Here is a 26,160-nt window from a genome sequence, read left to right as displayed (position 1 = left end):
GGGAATAGACTCTCCTTTTCCAGCGGGATTGGCTGGTGGAGAGAGAGAGTAGCGTTTGAGGTTGGTGACGGGCCAGGTGAGAATGGGAGCACATGACAGGCCGGGATGCTTTGGCTGAGGTTTCAAGGAGTTGGCAAGGAAGGACTCTAGTCTTCGGTATAAAGGAAACAGGAAATGGGGGGTCACACGCAGAGGTGGGCATGAGGGTTATGTGGGTGGTGGTTGGAAGGCGTTGTGGTGTAACCCTCTTGGATGGGTTGGAATGTGTGGGGAGTGAGTGGGAAGTTCTGAGCCAGGCAAGAAGCAGATCTATGGAAAAACTGATTGGATTTTTTGAACAAGGACATTTGCCTAGTAGAAGCCTTTTATGGCAGTGGGGAAAGCAGCCTGACGCAGATCCTGTGGGAGTCTTGAATTTGAGCCAGTTTGCCTCCAGTAGGGAAGGATGGGGTACAACCGGGAGGGAGTGCGGGTCCTGGGGCAAGAGTGGTGCAGGAGTGCACGTTTGGGTTGGAGTGTTGCCAGGCATGATAAGAGTTGCAGAAGGGATAGGGAGGTGGGGCTTAATGTTATGAGGGCTTGCAGTTGGAGGTAGAATCTGTGATGTTTGGGGAGCTCACTGATGCATCCGGTACTGTTTGTGTACATGCAATTAAAGGCAGAAAGCTCTGATTAATAGCTAAGCGGTTGCAGCCAGATGAATTTTTGATTTGATTTGATTTTGACTATTTCTAAACGCACCAGGCAGACCAAACTGCATTCGGGCGCAGTTCTTAACTAGAGATTGAAATTTAGCTGTGGAAGGCTAAGAGTGCCTTATAGTTAAGTTGATTTGAATAGGTAGGTTTTCAATTCTTTCCTGAAACCCTCTAGAGACTTACATGATCCTATGGCAACGGGCAACTCGTTCCATACTTTTGGGCCAGATACAGAAAACCTTCTATCGTCTTTTGAGGTGCATTTGGTCCATGGAACATCTACCAAAAGTTTATCTCCTGGCCGGAGATCTCTGATTGGTTGATGATGGTGAATTCTTGTGGTCAGGTATATGGGTGCAATTTTATAGTAGCACTTATACATGAGGCATGCCACTTTAAATTTTACCAGATCCTCTACCATAAGCCAGTGGAGTGCTCTCCGGGATGTTGAAACATGATCTCTTTTCTTTAAGTGGGCTATAAGTCTAACTGCTGAATTCTGTGCCCTTTGAAGTCTCAACATCTGTTTCGCTGGAATCCCTATCATCGGACTATTACAATAGTCAAGATGTGAGTTTACCAGCGCTCCTACAACCACAGAGTGATCTTGGGGTGCTATGAAGGGGAGTATGTTCCTGAGCATCCGTAAGGAATGGTACGCGGCTTTTACTTTGGCCCCAAGCCAGATTCTCTTGCCATATACATCCAAGGTTTTTCACTTACTTCGCAAACGGAATCTCTTTGCCTAAAATCTGCGGTGTCATATTTAATTCTATGGTTCTGTTCTTTTTCTCTGATTTGAACAGTATCACCTCTGTTTTTGCTGCATTAAGCTGCAGCTGGTTGCATGCCATCCATTTTTTGTATGTCTTGCATACATGTATTGATCCCTTCAAATGCTTCGGGCAGATTTACTGTCTCCACATAAATCTGCGTATCGTCGGCATAAGAATGGAAACGTAAACCATGTTTCCTCAAGATGTCGAACAGTGGTAGAATATACAAGTTAAAAATTAGAGGAGAGAGATCGCTGACCCCTGGGGTACTCCACAGCTCAGCTGCATTAGTTCCGATAGAAAAACTCCCAGGGTCACCTGTTGGGTTCTATCCTGCAGAAAGGAATCGAACCAATCCACCACTACTTTGGCAGCTCTCCCTATTTTTCCAATCCTTTGGAGGATGGTCTTGTGGTTGATCGTATCAAAAGCCGCAGACAGGTCAAGCATCAAAAGTATGGCAGAATTTCCCCTGTCTGCAGCTTCCAGTAGATCGTCCTGGACCGCCAAGAGGGTGGTCTCTGTCCCAGGGTTAGGGCAAAACCCTGATTGGCATTCATCTAACAGGTCTTTGCTATCTATAAACTGCTGAAATTGGCTGCATACCACTTTTTCCAGAAGTTTGGTTGGCCAGCATAAATTAGCCACCGGGCGGTAATTTTTCAGCACCATCGGGTCTAAATTAGGCTTCTTCAGTAACGGTTTTACCAAAGCTCCTTTAAGGGAGCGTGGAACGCAGCCCTCCTTCAACAATTTATTTATAAATGAAGTAATGAATGGGGCAAGGTTAGCAGCCAAATGAATGGCGGTGCAAGCTGTCATGGGAAAGGCCAGGTCTTTTGTAGGTTTTAATTGTAGTAAGAGCTTGTGCTGTTTCCCTCTCAATGGCTTGAAAGCAGAAGATCTCTTCTTCCTGATTTTCCTCCACCTCTATCTCTTCTCCAGGTTTTTCCCACTTTTCTACACTCATCACTTCAGTAATACTTTCCTGAATATCCACAATTTTTTGTTCAAAGAAGCGGTTGAACTTATTAGCTTGTTCCCTTGAATGAAGGGGCAAACCAGCCTAGTGGCAGGATGGTTATGCACATAGTGTGTTTTGCATGCTGTGCGCATATCACCCCCGCCCGTCCCCACTTGCAGTGCACAATTTACCAGCCAGAGCAGCCAGGCTCTGGAACACCTTGCCACTTGCCCTCAGACTTGCCCCTGACCAGAAATCCTTTAGAAAACCCCTAAAAACAGCCCTTTTTAACTAAGTAGACTCCGTCCCACTGCTGATCTTTTAGCCTTGCCCGGCCCGTCTTGAGTGTTATGTATACTGTGCCAGTGTTGTGCCCCGATGCTCGCGGGCTATCGGCGCACTATAAGTAAACAAATAAAAACAAAAAAAACAATGATACGTAATATCGTGAAAAGGATCCACGTTCAGTGTCACTCACAGGGTGAAGTTGGGTGGGCAGAGTGAGGCCTCACTGTCAAAAAGGGCACTGCAAGGAGAGACGTCTTTCATGTAGCCTGGGGGGCGACAGGGCTGGGCTTACCAGTTGATGATATGGAAGTGTGTCAGGTGGACTTGCATCACGGCTCTTCTTTCAGCCGCTGTCCTGCTCTTGTACTCCACCAATCAAGTAGGAGGTGTAGTGGCAGCTCTGCCTGCTACCAAATAATGACTTCCGGGACGCACGACCGTACATTCTACACGTTGATCATGTTCTCATTCATCATTTATCAAAAGCATTTTACACCATTAGACTTCTACTCACATATGACCACAACGAGGCTAGAAGTAGGAACCCAGGGCCCCGATGTTGGAGCAGAGCTCACTAGTCACGCAGATACTCACAACTGCTGTGGTAGCGGGTACCCGTCCTGGTTCTTCACAGGCAACACAAAGTAAGGGACTTGCGGCACGGTTCCAGTCTTATCCCGATAATGCTCCCGTTGCTTTTGGGCAAGCTGAAATAGAAAAAAGATCCAAACCAGTTAACATTGTGACAGGAGTTCTGCAGGTGTGTGGACAAGGGGAGCTAAACTTCACAGCTTCTTGCTTAGCATTTTCCTGAAAACCAAACTCTTCTCTAGACCTGGCACAGGATTATAGGGTGACCAGACGTCCCGGTTTTGCCGGGACTGTCCTGGAAATTGGAGCTCGGTCCCCCTTTGTCAAGATTATGTTCCCATTGGAAACTGCAGTGGTTGCGGTTTTTGTAGTAGCTCTTCATAGCTGGCAGGCAGGAATGCACAATCTTACACAGAAGAAATGTTACATTTTACAACTTAAGATGGTGTTAGTTTGTGATAAATTAATTATAATATGTGTTAATTTGAACAGTAAAACTTAAACCCGCTTCTCCTCCAACCGCTACTGAAGTGCAGTGCCTTGTCCTACTTTTATGTTAGTTGCCCTGTCCCGGTTTCATACTTTTTTAATCTGGTCACCCTACACTGGGAGCACCCGCTCAGTGGGTGTTGCTCATCCGCAAAGTTGTGAGTCTGGCTTGTGTTGCTATTCGGACACTTTCAGTCTTTTAGTAATCTGGTGAGTAGGGCTGTGAAATAATGCTTGTAAGTGTGTAAAATTCAGAGCACTGCTCTATCCAATTCCTTAAACTTGTAGACATCTCTAAATATTGTTAAACAAAAGTAAAACAGCATGTATTAGCTTTTCTCCTAGTGTTTCATTCGAAAATGTTGACATTCATGGGAAAAAAGAAAATTGCAGAATACAAAATACGTGTCAGGCAGTCAATAATATTTTATTCGTATTTCTGCATTAACACTTAAAAATAAACAAAAGTCATAAATCATGGATCCAAAACGAATGTGAGCATAAAAACAGTTATCATAACTAGCTATAATTAAGTCAAAACACAGCGGGTTATATAGAGCATTCATCTGGATTAAGAGCCACGGGGTCTCGACGGTGCGGCTTTCACATATTCATGAATATCAGGAAGAAATATGACATCATTACAACTCAATAAAAGAGGCGCAGCGTCAGCGCAGGTCGTAAAATTATTTACCATAAAATAGGGCTTTTGCCATTTTCTTTGTAGATCAATCTAACTGCAGCCGGTGGTGGTGGTCAGTTACGGCCATTATTATAATTATAATATTTTTAAATTTATTTATTGCATTCAAATAGTAATTTTTTAGCAATGATATTTTTTTTTGCAATGACATTCGATTGTAGACTGTGACAAACAGAAAAGGAAAAGAGAGAAAAAGGAGAGAAGAAGAAGAGAAAAAGGAGAGAAGAAGAAGAGAAAAAGGAGAGAAGAACACAAAAAAGAAAAGAAAGAGAGAAAATAAAAAAAGAAATTCACAGCTTCACAAAGAACTGTAGAAGAGAACTGTTTAAACCAATCAACTAAGGGTGCCAGAGTCAAAAGATAGGCGCTCGACGAATTGAACCAGGGCTATAATGTACTTTTTTGCACCACCAATTAAAAGTGACCACCAAAATTGAGGGTCAAAAGCAGTAAAATCAGAAAACAAGTGCCTGAAATAAAATGTGCGAAGCCCGGTGCATTTTGTAACAATACGTGCCAGTGATTCAACCTCGTCCATTAATTACAGAAGCGACACTTGCTACTTTTTCGATAATCCTCGAATAGCCTGGATCTTGTGAGTCGAGTACAAGTTCAACCAGGCTCACACAAATGTATCTCTTACGCTTTTATCCGGAAAGTGTTTCAGGTATGTGCGCACACTATTCAACTTCCAGTTGTCTGAGGGAAAATGCGTCACCAGTTGGCAATTAGATCCCACTTGCAGTGTTTTAATCCAGTCAAACCTTTTCAATTTTTCTTTCACCCTGTTAGGGTTGGTCAAAAGGTCAGCCCCGTAGACTACTATTGGAATGACCTTTGCTTTGTAGAACCGGATAGCGGGTAGAATGGAGAAACATCCACATTTCCTGTTTAAAGCACACGCCTGAGAGGTTAAGGTTTTAATTTTTCCTACCAGGTAAGACAAAGGGGGGCTTCCGGCTTGGAGTTACTTAGCCAAACCCGAGATATTTGAAGGAGTCCACGTTCTCAATTTTTTCACCTCCGACATGCCAAGAGGGCCGATTTTTACCTCTGGTAGATGTACCGAAGCTCATAGTTTTGGTCTAACCTTTGTTAATTTCCAGCCCATTCTGTCTGATGTAATTATTAAGGGCATCGAATTGCTGCTGCAGAGCTACCAGCATTTGGTCGATGAGTACTACGTCGTCAGTGTACAGTAGACGAGAAAGGTGGACCCCACCCACATTTGGGGGGAATGATCTTACCATGTGAAAAGCCGCAGGCATGCCTTCCAAGAAGAAATTGAAAAGGCCGGGAGCCATCGGACATCCCTGTTTTACCCCTGGCAAAGTCTTGATTTCTTTAGACAAGAGTCCAGACTTGTTTAGTCTCACTCTTAAGGTAGTGTGGGTAGTATGGGAGTGCATAGCCTTCATTGGTTCCAGTATACTCGGCAGGCAAGATTGTTTCTCCACACAATTATGGCTGTTCTTTTATAACGCACTTAATACCAGCGAGTGGTTTCTAAGCGTGGGATCGGGATTCAGACCTGTGTTGCGCTGCGTTGTCTTGCTTCCAAGACAAACACGTTGCCTCTGAGCTATCCTTTCTCGCCATTGAAGATCTGTGGCCATGTGAGCGATGACAGGGGTGCAAGCACTCAGTGTTTTTGTGACTTGTCATGACGATTTGACTTTTTTACTTTTAGCCCTGCCTTGCACCCCCGTTGTGTCTGTGTATTTTGTGGTGCTGGGTGTGATGCCTTTTTTGTCCAGTAGCATGCAGGTTTGCTGCCAAATTCAGCACAAATAATCAGATGCATTTGGCTTTGAGCAAATCTCCTGCGATGAAATCGCCCTATCCCGATTTACACGTGACCATTCCCTGTTTCTCCAACTGCAGGGCGCTCCCCGAAGCATAACTCTTAATTGAGAAAGCGTATATTCTTCCACTTACATACCACTTAAAGCCCCCCCCTTACACAATCCCACCGAGCCGCAGGAATACCAGAATAACCGATCCTCCGCAGGAGAGTCGGCAATCTCCAGCCCAACATTATCAATGTTTGGATTTGTACTCAGACCCGACTGTATTTTCAAAAAGTCCAGTGCAAACCTAAGTGGAGTCTATAGTTGTTTTTGGTGAACGGGGGTGGGGGGCAGTATGTGTAGATATGTGATTCTATTTTTTGCGACTATAGTATCATTCTTTTCCCTACTGACCTTTGCAACTGACGCTCCCTGCACTGAGCTGCCTTGGATGGCCCCTGGATGTGGTGGTACATTGACTTACTTCAGAGTACTTGGCAGAGTTTACTCTTTGTTTCGTAAATCGTTGAAAATCCATCTTATCCAGCAGGGTTGATCTTGGCTTTTTATGTAATTCCTCACATCATTGTACTGTTTTTATACTTTCTTATGTAAAGCGCTTTGGATTAAGGCGCTATATAAATCATAAATAAATGCAAAATACAAAATACAGAGCTATTCCGAAAATTCGCTCAAATGCCATTTGCCACCTGACACTAGATCTGCTCACTCAGTTTTATCTGATGTGGCTGTTCCTTATCATTCCTCCGATTGACTTATGCACTGTGCTACTGTTCTCAGTGATCAAGACACCACAGGACATAAGGATGGTTACTCTTAGTCTTAGTGGGAAGGGAGAGGCAAAGCTGTGTTGTAAAGACAACGCCCTGCAAGGAGGGTCCGGCATACTGACACCCCATATCAGAGGCAGTGTGAAGGGAAGCAGGGTAACAGAGTGATAAGGGGTGATCCATGTTTCAGTTAGACAAAGAGTGCAGAAAGAGGCCAAGAATCGACTGTGATTTATAGCACCATATCTGCACCCAAACTCTGAGGGTTGGAGAAGACACGCTTAGCACTTGCGAGTGTGCTTCATTACCGCGCTTCCCAGGTATGCATAATTGGGACCCTTGAGTCTGATCTTAACCACCTGCTTCCCTCTTTGACCCCAAACCAACTAAGTAACAGTGTAATAAAGTACCAAAGTATTTGGGTTCTTTCTCTAGTGGGAATAATGGTCTCTCCCAGGCTCTCTAATATCAACAGTCTAAGAGGTATTGCTATACTGTGAGATGAGCCGCTGATTGGCTCAACTCACAGTAACAGGCGTATAGCGCCCAGCCACGTCTCTTCATGTTTACAAGGACACAGCGCCCAGCCACGTCTCTTCATGTTTACAAGGACACCAACGCCCAGCCATGTCTTTATACCGTTCACAGTAACAGAAACATTGCGCGCAACAGTTTCATTGCCACAATTCACTATCACAAGGACACAGTGCCCAGCCACGTCTTTTCATGTTTACAAGGACACGGCACCCAGTCACGTCTTTTCATGTTTACAAGGACACAGCGGCCAGCCACGTCTTTATTTCGTTCACAGTAACAGAAACATTGCGCGCAACAGTTTCATCGTCACAATTCACTATCACAAGGATATAGCGCCCAGCTTGCTATCCGCATACCAGCCTGGTCCATTTCTTTCTGATTCTAGGTAATACTGTCCCAATTCACTCCAAAAGGATATAGTGAGCCTGTCAATCTTAAGGAATATAATGCCTTTCTCACTCTGAAGGGTTAAATGATATTGTGATCTTCTCAGCATGTGTCACAGGTGCTCATTTTCAGAGTCTTTGCTCCAAGTCACCTACAGAGCACTTAAAAGTGGAACCTTCCACTGCTCTGGGGTGGAGATAACATCCCTTCCGGCTGCCTGTCTCCATGACCATGGCTGACTACCTGGGTGGAGCAGAATGAAAGAGAAAGTAGAGACACATGTGTTTGCTCGTTCTGGAAAGTGCCAACACAGCACCTACACGGATGTGTCACCCAGTTCGGCACATCAGTGTAGATGCTGGAGAAGCCTCCTAGAGACGCCCGCTGCCACACCATGAAAGCCAAGACCTACCTCCAGGCGCTGAGGAATGTCTGCCATGGACTACCTGTCTCGGAACAGGGCCTGCTCCAGTGAGACACCTGCATAATCCCCCCCAACCACCGCACTCCCCGACTGTTAAGACCTGGCAGCTGGCTCATAATGCCCATCATGGTGTGGCCAATACGAAGGTAAGGACACTGAGGAAAATGAGGATCGCAGGAACGGGTGCTCGGGCAGAAGAAGCGATGAACAGACATCTGCTGTGTCGCGAGAGAGGGTTAGAAGACAACTGAGCTATGATCATTTTCGCCAATGCCATTTGAGAAGGCCAGAGCTGACCTTTCCTGATGATCAAGACATGTTGTGGGTGATTGGTAAATTCTTAAGACACCCAGAGGTTTTGGTTTCGAGCACCACAGCTGCAGAAGTGGTACCTCCCAAACTGCACAACATTTTGAGAAATCATGGCCTTCCAAAATTAAAATTAGACAGTGCGCCATCTAACTAGGGCATGGGAATAAAGAAGTCACTGGAGTCTCTGAGCATTGCACATTATTGCATTACTCCACAACGCTGACAAGCCTACGCCCCAAGAAGCGCGTAGGGTGATAGCCTCAACCTGGGACCAGGAAGGGGTGCTCAATAATTACCCCTAACCTGGTAGCATATGGGCTCCTGGGGCATAACTCTACACTCATGGTTGCAGTGGGACTTCAGGAGCAATCAATATGGCCACCATACTCAAGTCAAGAAACCACAGAAGGTAGAAAAATGGGACCAAAACACGGAGTGATCTCATCAAATGGGAAAAGAGAACTCCAGACATGGATTCCTGCCCTAGCAGCCATCAACAGCCGCATGCCACTATTCGTCCACGACACCAATGACCATTGCCTCCCTGCCGGAACCACGTTATCATGTAAACGTGATAAAAAGAGTCCATGTGACAGGCAAGTGGCCTTCACGCCATTGGATCCTCCTTGCATCAAGTATACCTAACATGATTACATGAATGCTGATGCACTCTTTGCGTGGGCATGACTGGTACTCTGGCTCTGGGTTTTGGTACAGCCAACATTCTCACCATGCTGCAAACAATAGGTACCAACCAGTACATGGCTTCCTACTCCTGGTCTCCAGCATCACATACGTACGTTCTATATCGGAGTGGTACAATCCTACTTTTTGGCCCCGTAGTAAATAGATTGTTTGGCATTGCACTGCTCTTTTGTACATCTACAGAGTGAGTAATCGAAACTTGAAGGCATGTTGTCGAAGGGAGGCTGCTACGAGGGATTGCACTTGTACAGAGGTCGAAAGCATATTTCGGACATTTGAGGCAGTCCTATCCATGTGGAATGCAATGAAAAACTGCAAAAGGCAAACCTGTTGTCTTTACCGAGGCTGCTTCTTTCTCGCGCTCTGAAGGGATAGTATGTGATGTGTAGAGTGATACACCACCTTGTAAATAAATTAATAATTAGTAACATGTTTTTACACCGCCTTGGAACTAATAACATGGCCGTGATTGCATAGCTTAATATAAAGTATACATGGTGTGCTTGACTATGTCAAATAAATATATTGATATTTGTACAATGGATCTGGGGTTTATTAGGGAATTAACTGATTGTGAAGTCCTATTTGTGAAGATTGGCGAAGATCACCAAGTCCCAGCGCACAAACCACCGATGGGCCTGCAGCATCATTGCACGCGTAGTAGGCAGTGTCTAGTCTGCCTAGAAGTCTACACTACACCACTCTCTACTGAGTGACCAGGCACACCTTCCTTAAACTGGCTAACTCCCCCCTGAACCACATGAAATGGGTTCCATGTGTTAAAATCGCAGCAAAAATTGACATGGTTACAAAATATTGCAGCAAAAAAGCTGTGGTTTTGCCACCGCAATCCATGTAAAGGATGCCCTGCAACCCCTGCTCCCCTTAAATGGTATTATGGGGTACACCTTTTGTATAGGCGACATTTTTGCCGCAATTTTATCACTGCATACTATGAAATGGAAGCAAGAAGTGACCATGGACTGAAACTACATTACTCAATGGACCCCCATTGACCACTAAGCAGAAACACCAATAGTGCAGGGAAGTGGCCACTGGCATGCTATGCTAAACGCAAAAATAAATATATAAAGTTCTGAAATAAACCAAGAATTGTATCACAAGTTAGGCCAGGTCCTGGGCCTAAAATAAGCAAAACATTTGCATTTGAATATTTGCCTTATGATACAAATGTCAAGACACCTAAAATATGATGGCACCTTATTACACAATGCACAAGCAACACACAGAATAAGTTGATACAAGTGAATGGGGGGCGGTGGCAATGTTACACTGTGTCAGTAGATCTGGGGATTAGGGATAATGGGCACCTAAAGAATTCCCAGAAATAAGGGGCTCACCTTATGGAAGTCCTTCAGCTCTTCGGTGCGGTTGTAATCCACATTGAAGCGGGTGCAGGTGGGCGCGTGCAGCCACCGGTCCCAGCTGCGAGATCTGCTGCCCAGGACCAGCGAGGGGTCATTAGAGTAGAGGGTGGGGAAGTTCCCCCCACTGCAGTATGGGCTCTTGCTGGTGTTCAAAGCGCTGGAACGGAAATCCTGGAAGTATTTGGCGGTGGTGTTGCCATAAGTATCCCCAAAAGCATAGACTTTAGTTGGAACATGTCCACGATACCTGGAAAAAAAAGAACAGGTTTGCATTTGATGTTATAAAGATCACATATTCCTTTTTTATTCATTATTAGTGAATTAACTTTTTCACTACAGGTATTATTAGAGAGCGGCCTGTTATTCAGGGGGATGAGCTTGATGGCCAATTCAACGTTAAGGATTATGATTCAAGGGTTTTTATAAAAGCAATCATAAAGCTAAGGGATTAGGATTAACTGGGGGTAATTGATACCCTAAAGAGATGAGGCTTCTGTACACCACTATGGTCCTCAGTCCATCCCGGTCTTCCTTTAACTCCGCCTTCCCTGGGGGAAAAAAGTCTCTCACGGTCTTTGGAGCTTTGAGTGCCCTGCATTTCATTCTCGGCCATTGAAGATATATCTTTGGCCCTTCTTCAAAAGGCAAAGCCTGTACCACCAGCACCCGGATGCCTTGATCGACTAAACATGTCCCGTTGTCAGATTTTCTAGGGTTAGGGGCCCATTGTCAGATCCTTTAGGATTTTTGCAAGATCACGTTGGGCCCTGGTGTATTTAGGCTTAATCCCTTCTTAGTCAGCTCAGGACCACCCTGGGTATTGCCCCTCCACCGAGGTAGGATTCTCTCTTGGTGTTGATGTCCTGACTGGTCTAGTCTCTCATTGCCCCGTTCTTTGAGCACCTCCTGCTCTTTATCTCTCTCTCTTCCTCATATTTTCCCTTCATTCTCCCCCTACTCCCCTCCTCCTCTTCTTGGTGCTCTACCGCACTCTAATTTGATCAGCCTCTTCCTCCTTTCTCCCACCTTTTATTTTCTTCCTCCTCCTGATGTTCAGCTATTCGATGTGCCGCTCCTCAATACTCCTCATGTTATTCCTTGAATTTCTTTCATATGGATAGATACAACTTTCACTTCTATTCCCTTCTTCCTTTTTAACATTCACTTCTCCTACTTCTCTTTATGGCTCACCTTCACGTATAGTCATCCTTGTACGGCTGATGTTCCGTCCTCCTCTGCTTGTTGCTCTATCCTTGAAGTTCTGCTCACTGCTCCTCGTAACCTCCTTCATATCCTCTCCCCTTCTACGTGTGATGTTCTCTTCACCTCCCGCTTCTGGATCCCCTGAACTGCCTTTGCATCCTCTCCTCCTGGTTTCTCTGGTCCTCTCCTCTGGTTCTGCTCTTGCATCCCTCCTCCTCACTGCCCTTTTTCTGGTATTACCCAAATTGGCCTTTTACAATTGACCTTTTGTCCTAATTGACCTAATAGTAGTGGTCCAAATTGACCTTCTCACAATTGACCTTAACCTTTATTTTAGTTTTTTTATATGTGTAGGGTGGGTTTGGGATAATAAATAATATAAGGGGATTGGGTGAGGGGTTGTGGGGAGCTTTAGATTGGATGGGGGTTGTGGGTGGTTTCCCCCGCATATATGTCCTAATTGACCTTTTAAATTAGATAAATTCTCCCGTGATCAATTCTCCCGCGATCAATTCTCACGTGATCAATTGTCAGAAAGTCAATTCGTATACATCTCTTTTTCTCAATGCTTCACTCAATTCCAACACCTGACTATAGCATATCCCTTGTTCCATCCTACTCCTTATACTCTACTAGACACTAGGCATATGCGGAAGAGCGCGGGTTAATTGCTCCACCTGCCAGGGCCCTACAGATTCCCTAGCTGCTCCTGCTTGATGAGTGGTTTGCATGAATCTGCACTTATTTCCATGGGGGTAATTTTTTGAAATGGCATTGCTCCTGGTTGCAGTTGCAGGTGTTCTGCCAATGCTGAAGTTACTCACTGTGGTCGGTATGTGAGGATCTTGCTTGTGTTGTGTGGGTGTGCACACTTACTGATTGCTAATGAATTCCGCCTCTAAAACTTGTGCTGATTATTCATATGCCAGGGTATGCGGCCCATGAGGCCAAGGGGCGAACTCTTGGGGGTTTGTTATGTGTATGATGTTCTGTACAAGTAAGAGCAAATTCCTTCTGCATTAAATCAATTGCACTTTGGTTCCAAATCCAGATGGAAAACCTCTTGGCTACAGTAAAGAGTTCATCTTTCATGATCTAGGTAACATGGTTCTGTACTAATAGGGGTTCCTCGCCTAGCTACTGATGGGGTCGATTGGTCTAGAGGGGCCTGTAAACTATACCCACTCCCCTTGGGGTGCAGACGGAGGTCGGCTGAAGTTCTTGGGAGTCGCTGTTGCCAAAGACTTGTAACGTGTTCTCTTCTTTCTAGCTTACGCTCTTTGGACCCCATCACATCATATTTGGGGAAGCATCTTCTTTAAGGAGTAGGTTCCAGGTTTGTTAACCCAAGGCAAGTCCGGAGCAGACTAGGTTCCCTACGGTTCAATGAAGGCGCCGTGGTGATAAGGCTGGTGATCGACTGGGGAGCATAGGGGGATCCTCTGCCAATCTCCCCTGGGGCCTAGAACAAAGAGGGGATGGCAGCTCTGGCCTCCAGGTTCACCCCGTCCCATCGCCCAGCCTCCAACATGGGGCTTGGACTTCTTCAGCACAAATAGTGATGCGTGTTCTTATATAGTGCTTCATGCCAGATTCATCCAGCTTCTAAGCGGTGCAATGATGATAATAATGTGTTATTATAGCAATTTCGCAAAAGCACTTTGCATAGAACACATTTACATATAAGATGTCATATTAGGTGTTATTAACCCATTTTTAATTTGAAAAGATGTGTGTTCTGCCGCAGATTCGAAATTGTGAAGTTAAGACCAACACTTTGCTTATCAGCTATCCAACCCCAACAAATCCTAATTCATATCGAAAAAGGTGGAACTTTCCAAAAATTATTCAAAAAGGAAATTACATGCTGCCTGCTATACTGCACAAGCGTGCTTGTAAATAAAATACATGTATGGAGTTAATGGAAATGGACATATTTGATCAAATGAATAAACCTTTTCTGTGAAAGTTTTTGTTACAGCATAAAATAAACATCAGGGGCAAAATGACAGAGGCGTTGCACTGGTGCGAGAGCAAAGTTGCAAGGTATTAGCAGTAGGCTAAGATTCACCCTAGTGCAAAAAACATCGGTGTCATATTTGAACAACTTTGCACCATGACATGTGCATTTTTGCATGGAATTAGCAGTAGGGCAAACTTTGCCCTTGGGCAAAAAACTATTCTTTCAATGCATTCTGGCATTATGGCAACGTTTACCCTAGTGCTTATTCAGAATGGTATTAGCACTAGAGCAAACTTTGCCCTGGTGCAAAAATGCATTGCAAGTAGATGTTTTTCTTTTTCACTACGTCAATTTGTGCCCACATGCTACTGCCAGGAAAAATGAAGGCATAGTTTTGTTTGTTTTGTGCCCATGTCTGAGTGAGTATTCATGATGCTATTGACCGAGGTGAGCGCCAAAAATCCAACAAAGAAGTCCTAATGGGCGGCTCCCACAATTGGCCAGAGGTCCCCCTCGGCTCCTGTGCATAATTGATAATTGCAAGGGCCGGCCCAAGGGACATCCAAATGGCTTACGAGGAAGATCAGATGAGGTCCTATCTATGACCTAGGAGGTGATCCCTTTTCCACAAACCCTTCACCAGGACATCCTGTAGACAAAATAAATTCTACTTTTCTAATTCTTCCCGCGTTTAAAGGCCAGGCATTGAAATGACTGGCGATGAAAGAACATAGAACCGTATTGCTTTACCCATGACCTGATCATTCAATTATCACAGCTCCCAATGAACTCAAAAGGCAACCCGCTGATCCAAGCACCTGCCGTAGAATGATGCCGCCTGTCACCAAGGACGGCCTCATCCGTGTGTTTCGAGCATCGCAATCTGCACAAGTACCCTGCCTGCAAGATCCTAGACATGCTAGCCCTGGGTCTGGTTACCCCATACAACCACAAAGCCCCAAGACTGGCAATGCAGTAGCCAACAGATAGCTCAATGAAGATGGACTCTCTCTGCAACAGCATGGGATGGATCTGATGAGTCAAAATTCCTCCCTGATTACATTGACAGAGCAACTGACAACAGGGTTACAAAGCAAGGCAAAGTAAACATACCTCCCAAACCATATGGGGTCAACCAGCAATTCCTCAAAACAGCTACTCCAAGTCTACCAGGGGCTTCCTTACGCCCCAGGGGTCCTTGGCTCCCTACCACAGTGGCCTATTTGATCTGGCCAGCTAAAGTTCTGGAGAAGGTGGTATCCTCTCAATTTCAGGCTTTTGTAGACCGAGAAGGGCTGCTGGAGAAATTCCAGTCTGATTTCCGACCCAAACATGGGACAGTGACAGCGTTACTGGCAGTATATAATGATCTGATGGAGGTCACGGATGGGGGTGGATCAACTCTATTGCTGATGTTGAACTTATCCGCAGCGTTCGACAAGTGGATCATAAGATTATGCTGGAGCGTCTTGGGAGAGTAGGAAAAGCATCAGAATAATCTGTGAGATGGTTTAAGTCTTTTCTAAGGGGTAGAGCCCAGCAGGTGTTATTTGGGGGCTTCACCTCTGAGGCGGTTGCCCTTGGCTGCGAGGTCCCTCGGGGATCATCCTTATCCGCGCTGATTTTACACTTGAATATGCGTCCAGTCTTTAATATTTTGAGGAGACACGGTCTGAGTTTTCATTTCGATGCTGATGATACTCAAATCTATATTGAGACGAAGAATATCGAGGACGCATTTACAAGAATCAATTAGTGTATGGTGGATATTAACAACTGGATGGCAATTGACTAAGATTGCTCTTTTTGGCCCTTAGGGGAGAATTATAGAGGAGAGGCAGTTATTCTCCCCTTATATTCTGCGGGAAAAACGTCAGTTTGCCAAAAACATTTCAAACCTGGGCTTTGTCTGGCAGGGGAACTTGGGAAGAGGAGTCCAGGTGGGAGCTAAGGTGAAGTCTGTGCATCATTCCCTGTGAATGCTTAGGAATAGTCTTCCCTTTTTGCCTGTAGAAGATCACGCACTGGTGTTTGGGACGATGACAAACACTCATTTGGATTATTGCAACAGCTGGATGGCAGGTAGTCCAGCTAAGCAGATATCCAGACTCCAGAGGGCTCAGAATGCAGCGATCAGACTGGTTGGCCATTTGAGAAACGGGGACCATCTAGCTTCCCTTCGTAGATCACTGCATTGGTTGTCGGTCGAGGATCGAATTCCATTTAAAGTAGCCTCTGCTTGATGTATAAATGTCTTAATGGCCTCGCCCCAGACTACCTTAGGGCAAAAGTCCACCATTATTACCCTGCCAGAGCATTGCACTCAGGAGATAAATTGTTGGTGGCTGTTCCTCGCTCCAAATTTGTCTCCAGAGGGGAAAGGAGATTCAGAGTCTTTGAACCTAGGCTAAGGAACCAACTCCCACTGGAGATTAGAGCTTGTCCGTCATTCGAACAGTTCAGAAAAGCTTTAAAAACCTACTTGTTTGAATAGGCCATCTTGACTTAGAGATTCCAGAATGGTTATCTGTTCCATTTTGATTGTAATTTCTATGACCATCTGCGCCAGGATACAGTTGAGTCTGTCTCGGTGCGCGGTATAAATAATCAAAATCAAAATCAATGACAACGTGATGGCCAAGTTTCATTTCAAAATCGAGTACCTGTGCGCTCTCTGCAACCGGTCACGCGCCCCACGCTTCAGGATCTCCCTGCACTACGTTATCTGATGTCTCTTCAGGGACTGTACAGCGAGTATCGAAGGTCCTGACAGTCTTCAACCCATTCAATCTCGTGGCAATTGTGCAGTGCATACAATCCAAAATCCATGCACTGATAAATAAAATAAAACATCCAAAGGACCCAAATATTAAACATATGAACATATGTTGGTAGGTCTAAAGTTGATAGAAGATCAATGCAGGAGTCATATTTCTGTGATTCATGCGTAACACTAGACAGAGCATTGGCAATAGCAGACACATTGAACAGTATTGTAGTCATGATGGCCGCAATAGTCTTTCAGAGCAAAGTAGCTATTCCAATCATTGCTGGTCAACAAAAAGGTGTTCATGGGTAAGGGGGTGTGACCTAATTGCCGGGAATGGCCTAATGGAGTGGCCGGTGCCTTAGACACGTGCTGCCTGCCCAATCAATATATAACCTAACAATAGGGAAATAAATCAGTCGGTTACGGTTAATGAAATGGTTTTAGTTTGTAACGTAATTTATCTAAAGTACCCTATTCTTTAGACAAGCTGGAATGCCGGGTTGTCAAGACGAACTATTCACATTGCTATTTTTTAAAGCAAAAAGCAACATAAGATTTTCAGATTTGGCAATCACTCCGAAAATCCTGTTTTGTTTTTTTGCTTAAAAACGAAGCACACTTCTCGTTTAAGCTACATAATCCTGTGGAAGACTATGCACAAAATAATGTTCAGGAACAATAGTAAGGGAGCCCCAGCAGAAAGACGGCTGAAAAGCAGCTTTCAGCGAATGGTGGAGCTCTGACCCGGCTAGCCCCTGCCCACTTAAAGCCCAGGATGTGGGTGCAGCATTGTTCTGCTGAAGGGTGTGTGCAACTATTATTGAAACCACAGAACACCACAGCCTATCATAGACACCAGTTTGGGTGTCCTTAAGCACTGTGAGGCACGCGGGTCAGAATTCAAGCAACTTATTTTGATGTTGACCAGGGTCTTCATGTAGTTGACCTAAATTGGTCCCATACAATGTGTGGACAGGAAATGTGGCTGTAAAATATACCTACATTCCAAGCAATAGGATTTTCACTGGGAGCTCTCCTGGTCGATCACCATGTAACCCAGCCAGCAGTGAAGTGGAGTGTACTACGAGTTCACTTTTCTCCTCATCAAATGACACTTTGCATTTTGTTTCATTGCATTGCGGCCTACAGCAATGCGTCTTTAAACTGTTGCTCTCTATAGTGCCTTGTGGTGTCACTAGGCACTTTATGGGCTCAGCGCATGTCCCTCTGCTACTCAGGATATATTACTATGACGAAATAATAAACGCCAGCCTTAAGTAGTGCTATTCGCAATCCAGTTCATAAAACATAAAGTTCCTAAGAATCACCTCTAAGAGCTATGCCACTACCCTGAGATTTCATTAGATTGATTGCCAAGCACCGAGTAGGGAAACCCTTAGTGTGAGCATAAGGGTCCAACCTAGAGAAATAATGTTAAACAACACCTGAAATGATGCGACATAACCACGGCACGGACCAACACAGGTTCAATCCCTGGGTCCGTGCTTAGAATCCTTTGGGTATTAAGCACGTAAAAAATAACCCATTACAATTACAATTACAAAAAAAGAGGCAGCGGGCCGACCCTGGCGGTAATAGCCCACCACCCAAGTTAAGTGCCCAGGTGAAGCGAGGGTGCCTTACTGCGGGCGGTGGTGCCTTTACCAGTGCAGTTGGCCCACTGCCGAGCAATGGATTGCTATTAGCAATGGGTTACCTTATAAGCAGGTTGTAAGGATGTGTTTTAATTTTAAAAAATAAAGAAAAAAGAAATCTTACCTGGTGGCACAGCGCCACGCAATACAAGTTTATTTTCCATGTTGATGACCATGACACCATGGACATGAAAAACAGACTTATAATGGGAGGCGCCAAGGCAAGATTTATTTTTTCTTTTCTTTATTAGAAACACACCCTTAGCACCCGCTGTGACGAGCGTGAAGACATGACGAACCGATGAGTGTCAGACTTTGGTTCTTTTCAAAGAAAACTCTTTATTAAGCCAGTGTAAGACAAAACCGAGTTTGAGGAATGAAGTGAAGTGTGAATAAGGCAAATGTAAGGTGCACCTCAGCTATGGAGTAAAAAAGGTACCTCAAAGTACTAAAACACCTAAAGTAAATGTGCCTATCGTAACTATTCTCCTAAAAGTGTGGGTTGTCAGAATGCACAAATCAATATTGTCAAATAAGGAAAATAACTTAAAGTCCTTCCCTTAAGTGGACAAGTGGTGCGGGTCAAGGGGTGGGTTAAATCTCCAACTTAAAGTCCTTCCCTAAAGTAACAACATCCATCAATTCAGGGAGGCCTTCTCCGCGGCCTCCTCCAGTAGACAAACAACAGGACTGCTTCTGCAAAAACTCACACAGGGAGCTGTAATTGCCTCAGAGGAAAGGCCCTAGCCTTTTCTTTCTGCAGTGCTAGCAAAAGTACAAGATTTTCGCAACAGCATAGGACATGTGGGAGGACCCAAGTTCGAATCCCCATAGAGGAACTTGGGAAAATGTATGTGGTACTTAAATTATTATATTATATTATTATATTATATTATTATATGTTTTCTATCTTTAAATATTATTTGTCCGATCCTTGGTGCTCAGGTTTTTATTTTAATAATTTAAGTACTACATACATTTTCCCGGGTCTCTCTATGGGGATTCGAACTTGGGTCCTCCCACATGTCCTACGTTGTTGCGTACATCTTATACTTTTGCTAGCGCTGCCGAAAGAAAAGGCTAGGGCCTTTCCTCTGAGGTCCTGAAGCGCTTCTCTTCCAGCATCTCTCATCCTTTTCCATCTCAGCTCCCGGTATTCGAGCACAGGCAATGCTGAGGGGTGGATACCCCATTGTTCCTCCATGTGTGGTGAGCTGCACCACTGCTGCCGCAGTCCCGCTCCAGCGGGTAGAGCTTGTACCGCCGCCAGACAGTCTCAGGTAAGTCTCTTGTGGGTATTACGGCACAGTGATTCACCACAAGGTGTGTGAGGTGCATGGGTGCCAAGGTGTGTGGAAGGAGAGGAAAAGGGGGCACAGGCCTGCAGCTAGCACATACAGCCCATGTTCTGTGTTTACTAATTGGCTAGCGCCCACATCAAGGGTGCCAAGGTGTATTACTCAAGGGATAACAGTGCACATCATCTTGGTAATCAGAGTACATGGGCACCCCATGTTAATGTATATAAGAAATTGCACAAATAAGGACCACTCCCCCCGGGTCAATTCTCATTGCAAGGCTTCATTTTCATAAGAATAATGGCCCACCCTGTCCCTCTGCACAACAAAGAGCACAGCTCAGAAACTCAGAAAAACAAACAGACCAGTATCGGTGCAGCTTTCTCAAGGGACTCTCCTCCGTCCTAGCAGCTCATTTTTGGGTGAAATTATCCTTCCATAGAGCAATGAAAGGGGAACTCATCCATCACTACTGTTGCCATTTGAGAGGAAATGATAACACCTGGCGACTCCGTCAGGTACCCTGCAGCTCTCTGGGGACTTATCCGTCCTGTAACTGTTAGGAGAACCCATCTGTCCCTATAACTTTCCGTCTGTTCCCATGCAGCTGGCTTGGGAACTCATCCATCCAAGTAACTTTGAGAATAATGGTAGCTGTCAGAGGAACTCGGACATCTCTGTAACTTTCTGTCAATTTTGTTTCAGCTCTGAGCGGAACTCACCCGACCCCTGTAGATATCTGTCAGGTTCCCTGCAGCTGTCAGAGGAGCTACTAGCTCACCTATCTCTGTGACTGACTGTCAGGTTCCCTGCAGCTCTCAGAGGAACCCCTCTGTCTCTGTGACCTGAAGCTGTCAGAGGAATCCCTCTGTGTCTGTGACTGACTGTCATGTTCCCTGCATCTGTCAGAGGAGCTTCTAGCTCCTCTATCTCTGTGACTGTCTGTAAGGATCCCTGCAGCTGTCAGAGGAACCCCTATGTCTCTGTGACTGACTATCAGGTTCACTGCAGCTGTCAGATGAGCTCCTCTATCTCTGTGACTGTCTGTAAGGATCCCTGTAGCTGTCAGAGGAATCCCTCTGTTTCTGTGACTGTCTGCCAGGTTCCCTGCATCTGTCAGAGGAGCTCCTTTATATCTGTGACTGTCTGTCAGCTTCCCTGCATCTGCTAGAGGAGCTCCTCTATCTCTGTGGCTGCCTGTCAGGTTCCCTGCAGCTGTCAGAGGAGCACCTCTATCTCTGTGACTGTCTTCCAGGTTCCCTGCAGCTGTCAGAGGAGCTCCTCTGTCTCTGTGACTGTCTTCCAGGTTCCCTGCAGCTGTCAGAGGAACCCTCTATCTCTGTGACTGCCTGTCAGGTTCACTGCAGCTGTCAGAGGGTCTCCTCTATCTCTGTGACTGTAAGGATCCCTGCAGCTGTCAGTGGAGCTCCTCTATCTCTGTGACTGTCTGTCATGCTCCCTGCAGCTGTCAGAGCAACCCCCCTGTGACTGTCTTTCAGGTTCCCTGCAGCTGTCAGAGGAGCCCCTCTGTCTCTGTGACTGTCTGTCAGGTTCCCTGCAGCTGTCAGAGGAGCCCCTCTGTCTCTGTGACTGTCTGTCAGGTTCCCTGCAGCTGTCAGAGGAGCCCCTCTGTCTCTATGACGGTCTGACCGGTTCCCACAGCTGTCAGAGGAGCTCCTCTATCTCTGTGACTGTCAGGTTCCCTGCACCTGTCAGATGAGCCCCTCTGTCTCTGTGACTGTCTGTCAGGTTCCCTGCAGCTGTCAGAGGAACCTCTCTATCTCTGTGACTGTCTGTCAGGTTCCCTGCAGCTGTCAGAGGTGCTCCTCTATCTCCATGACTGTCTTCCATGTTCCCTGCAGCTGTCAGAGGAGCCCCTCTATCTCTGTGACTGTCTGTCAGGTTCCCTGCAGCTGCCAGAAGAGCCCCTCTATCTCTGTGACTGCCTGTCCGGTTCACTGCAGCTGTCAGAGGAGCTCCTCTATCTCTGTGACTGTACGGATCCCTGCAGCGGTCAGTGGAGCTCCTCTATCTCTGTGACTGTCTGTCATGTTCCCTGCAGCTGTCAGAGCAACCCCTCTGTCTCTGTGACTGTCTGTCAGGTTCCCTGCAGCTGTTAGAGGAGCCCCTCTGTCTCCGTGACTGTCTGTCAGGTTCCCTGCAGCTCTCTCAGAGATGCCCCCCTGTATCTGTGACTGTCTGTCAGGTTCCCTGCAGCTGGCAGAGGAGCCCCTCTATCTCTGTGACTGTCAGGTTCCCTGCAGCTGTCAAATGAGCCCCTCCGTCTCTGTGACTGTCTGTCGGGTTTCCTGCAGGTGTCAGAGGAACCTCTCTATCTCTGTGACTGTCTGTCAGGTTCCCTGCAGCTGTCAGAGGAGCCCCTCTATCTCTGTGACTGTCTGTCAGGTTCCCTGCAGCTGTCAGAGGAACCCTCTATCTCTGTGACTGTCTGTCAGGTTCCCTGCAGCTGTCAGAGGAACCTCTCTATCTCAGTGAATGTCTGTCAGGTTCACTGCAGCTGTCAGAGGGTCTCCTCTATCTCTGTGACTGTAAGGATCCCTGCAGCTGTCAGTGGAGCTCCTCTATCTCTGTGACTGTCTGTCATGCTCCCTGCAGCTGTCAGAGCAACCCCCCTGTGACTGTCTTTCAGGTTCCCTGCAGCTGGCAGAGGAGCCCCTCTATCTCTGTGACTGTCAGGTTCCCTGCAGCTGTCAAATGAGCCCCTCCGTCTCTGTGACTGTCTGTCGGGTTTCCTGCAGGTGTCAGAGGAACCTCTCTATCTCTGTGACTGTCTGTCAGGTTCCCTGCAGCTGTCAGAGGAGCCCCTCTATCTCTGTGACTGTCTGTCAGGTTCCCTGCAGCTGTCAGAGGAACCCTCTATCTCTGTGACTGTCTGTCAGGTTCCCTGCAGCTGTCAGAGGAACCTCTCTATCTCTGTGACTGGCTGTCAGGTTCCCTGCAGCTGTCAGAGGAGCCCCTCTATCTCAGTGAATGTCTGTCAGGTTCCCTGCAGCTGTCAGAGGGGCTCCTCTATCTCTGTGACTGTCTGGCAGGTTCCCTGCAGCTGTCAGAGGAGCTCGACTATCTCTGTAACTGTCTGTTAATTCGCCTGCTGTGGTCAGGGCAGCACATCATCACCTGTAGCCAATGACGTGTCCAGACTCTTTTCATTATCTTTTAGGATAATGGGGCGGCACCAGGGGTGGCCAATAAGATTCCAGGGCTAGCCCATGCCACCCAGACCACTCCCTGGACAGGCCACTGCCTGTAGCTGTCTGTCATGCCCCCTGCAGCTTCCAGGGCTTGCCCATGCCACCCCAGACCGCTCCCTGGGAACGCCACTGCCAGCAGCTGTCTGTCATGCCCCCTGCAGTTTACAGGGCTAGCACATGCCACCCCAGACCACTCCCTGGCACTCCCCTGCCTGCAGCTGTTTGTTATACCCACTGCAGCTTCCAGGGCTAACACATGCCACCCTGAGGCACTCCCCTGCCTGCAGATGTCTGTCATGCCCCCTGCAGCTTCCAGTGCTAGATCATGCCACCCCAGACCACTCCCTGGACATGCCGCTGCCTGTAGCTGTCTGTCATGCCCCCTGCAGCTTCCAGAGCTAGCCCATGCATCCCAGACCACTCCCTGGAACTCCCCTGCCTGCAGCTGTCTGTCATGCCCCCTGCAGCTTCCAGGGCTAGCCCATGCCACCCCAGACCACTCCCTGGGCACGCCACCGATGGTAGCTGTCTGTCATGCCCCCTGCAGCTTCCAGGGCTAGCCCATGCCACCCCAGACCACTCCCTGGGCACGCCACTGATGGTAGCTGTCTGTCATGCCCGTTACAGCTTCCAGGGCTAACACATGCCACCCTGAACCACTCCCTGGCACTCCCCTACCTGCAGCTGCCTGTCATGCCCCGCTGCAGTTTCCAGAGCTAGCCCATGCTAGCCCCGGACCACTCCCTGGTCACGCCACTACGTGTAGCTGTCTGCCATACCCCCTGCAGCTTCCAGGGCTAGCCCATGCCATCCCAGAACACTCCCTGGCACTCCCCTGCCTGCAGCTGTCTGTCATGCCCCCTGCAGCTTCCACGGCTAGCCCATGCCACCCCAGACCACTCCCTGGGCACGCCACTGATGGTAGCTGTCTGTCATGCCCGCTGAAGCTTCCAGGGCTAACACATGCGACACATGCCACCCTGGACCATTCCCTGGCACTTCCCTACTTGCAGCTGTCTGTCATGCCACGCTGCAGTTTCCAGAGCTAGCCATGCCACCCCAGACCACTCCCTGGACACGCCACTGCGTGTAGCTGTCTGCCATACATCCTGCAGCTTCCAGGGCTAGCGCATGCCACCCCAGACCATTCCCTGGGCACGCCACTGCCGGCAGGTGTCTGTCATGCCCCCTGCAGCTTCCAGGGCTTGCCAATGCCACCCTGGACCACTCCCTGGCACTCCCCTGCCTGCAGCTGTCTGTCATGCCCCGCTGAATTTTCCATGGCTAGCCCATGCCACCCCGGATCACTCCCTGGACACGCCACTGTGTGTAGCTGTCTGCCATACCCCCTGCAGCTTCCATGGCTAGCCCATGCCACCCCAGACCACTCCCTGGGCACGCCACTGATGGTAGCTGTCTGTCATGCCCGCTGCAGCTTCCAGGGCTAGCCCATGGCATCCCAGAACACTCCCTGGCACTGCCCTGCCTGCAGCTGTCTGTCATGCCCCGCTGCAGTTTCCAGGGCTAGCCCATGCCACCCCGGACCACTCCCTGGGCACGCCACTGCGTGTAGCTGTCTGTCATGCCCCCTGCAGCTGTCTCGGGCACTCACTTGTCGTATGCTTTCTTCTTTCGAGCCCTTGTTGTTTCTGCTATTGAGGTTGGTCTTTCTCAGTGACATGGCGCCCTTAGCTAGCCATAAGTGTCTGCATAAGAAAGTGCAGGCACCACACTCTGAGGTGAGAGGCCTGGAAAACTAAGCCTATCCTGCGGTTCCTGAGACATTCACTCCCGAGCGCAGGGACCCCCTGGTCCGTTCTCACACACCCGTGACAGATTGCGTGGGCGAGCAAGCAGCCCGGCTTTTCAAAGCTGATTTTGCTTTGTCATGAAAATGACCCTGCAACACTAGAAAATTATCAAAGCTGCACCTGCAACAGAAAGGGAGCACAGCCCCTTCTCCAAATGACACGAGCATGAATTTGCATTATGGAGAAAACAGAACATGTTTCTGTTGCACATTAGCCATGAATGACTGCAAAATGGCGCACGCAAGGCTCACGCTGCCTGGAAGATGTGTCATTCCATACATTACCTGCACTTCCAGGGTAATGAGGCGGCGCCTTCCGCCCCCTCCTGCTGCCAGGACAGACCAGCTAATTGCTTACAATTACTGCGCATGCGTCGGAATGACAGCAGAAAGGGGCCACTCCTCTGCCAGGGCTGCCTCGTGCAGATTACAGGAACATTAACCCAATGTGAATACGCTGTAGATAGTGAAGGTGGCGAGTTGGCGGTGTAGGTACACGTACATTTAAAAGGGACACAAACTCAGAAAGTTTAATAATAATCAGTGAACACATTATTAAAAAAAAGCAATATTTTTTTCAGGCAAAATCTGCAGAGTAAATAAGCATTCAAGGAGAATCCTCACAAGTCATTAAACTTCTTCTCTTTCCAAATTGCAACTACAAGCCACGAGCTCCTTGGGATTACACTGCAATAGAGCTGTAATTGTCTGTCAGGCAGCATTATTCCACACCTGCTGCTTTCCATGCCCGACCACGCATGCGGATCGGGGTTATTTAGGAAGGGTGGAGCACGTGACCGTAAATCACAGCAAGGCGGCCAATCAGCATTCCAAAAGCTGAATACATGCTCTAGCATCCTCCAATCCCCTCCATATTGCTCCAGCAACTGATGAGAATTAAATATCCTCACCCTCCGGCCGCAGAATGCAATAGTTTGGATTTCTTCTTAACAGCATGATGTTCCAAATCTTTCCTGAAGCACTAGCCTTTGCCACTTGTTGTGTACACCTTTCCTCTGGCAATGTGCCTGCCGCAACAAGGTGTCCTGTGTTTCGCCCATCGAGTGTAAGTGGGCAACTCTGGGGGCCAGGGGAAGTCGCCAGCTAGGTGATGAGACCCCAAGGTGGTTCCTCCATCGCTACCCCTGACCTCCCTTGGCCTCATCGTCGGGGGGGAAAAGCGGATGCCGAGGTCCCGGGGCACAGCTCATATCCTCAAGCGGGCTCATGTTCCTCGTGAATGATGGGAGACGGAGGTCATGTGTTAGAAATATTCCCTTGGCGAAGAAACAGCGAGAAAACCAGCTCCAGAGACGGTTGGAATATTCAGGGACCCCAAGTGGGAGGTTTGTTGAGCCACTGAAGCCTAGTTTCTGGTTTCATGTCTCGTGCGGGACGTTGGGAAC

General features: G+C 47.3%; 1 protein-coding gene across 2 annotated transcripts in view; it reads right to left on the bottom strand.

Moving 5' to 3' along the window:
* The window catches only part of CIMIP2C (ciliary microtubule inner protein 2C), a 337,228-nt gene that overhangs the window by 250,633 nt on the left and 60,435 nt on the right, over window positions 1-26,160 (bottom strand). For both annotated transcript variants that reach the window (XM_069605612.1, XM_069605611.1), the window contains exons 2-3: window positions 10,817-11,090; window positions 3,321-3,433 (exon numbers count right to left, since the gene is read on the bottom strand). In XM_069605612.1, the coding sequence (XP_069461713.1) occupies window positions 3,321-3,433; window positions 10,817-11,090 (387 nt within the window). The remainder of the gene's footprint in view (window positions 1-3,320; window positions 3,434-10,816; window positions 11,091-26,160) is intronic.

The sequence above is a fragment of the Ambystoma mexicanum genome, chromosome 4p (genome assembly GCF_040938575.1).
Source record: "Ambystoma mexicanum isolate Mex_15411 chromosome 4p, UKY_AmexF1_1, whole genome shotgun sequence".
Classification (NCBI taxonomy): Eukaryota; Metazoa; Chordata; class Amphibia; order Caudata; family Ambystomatidae; genus Ambystoma; species Ambystoma mexicanum.
This window is presented reverse-complemented; position numbering and strand designations above follow the sequence as displayed.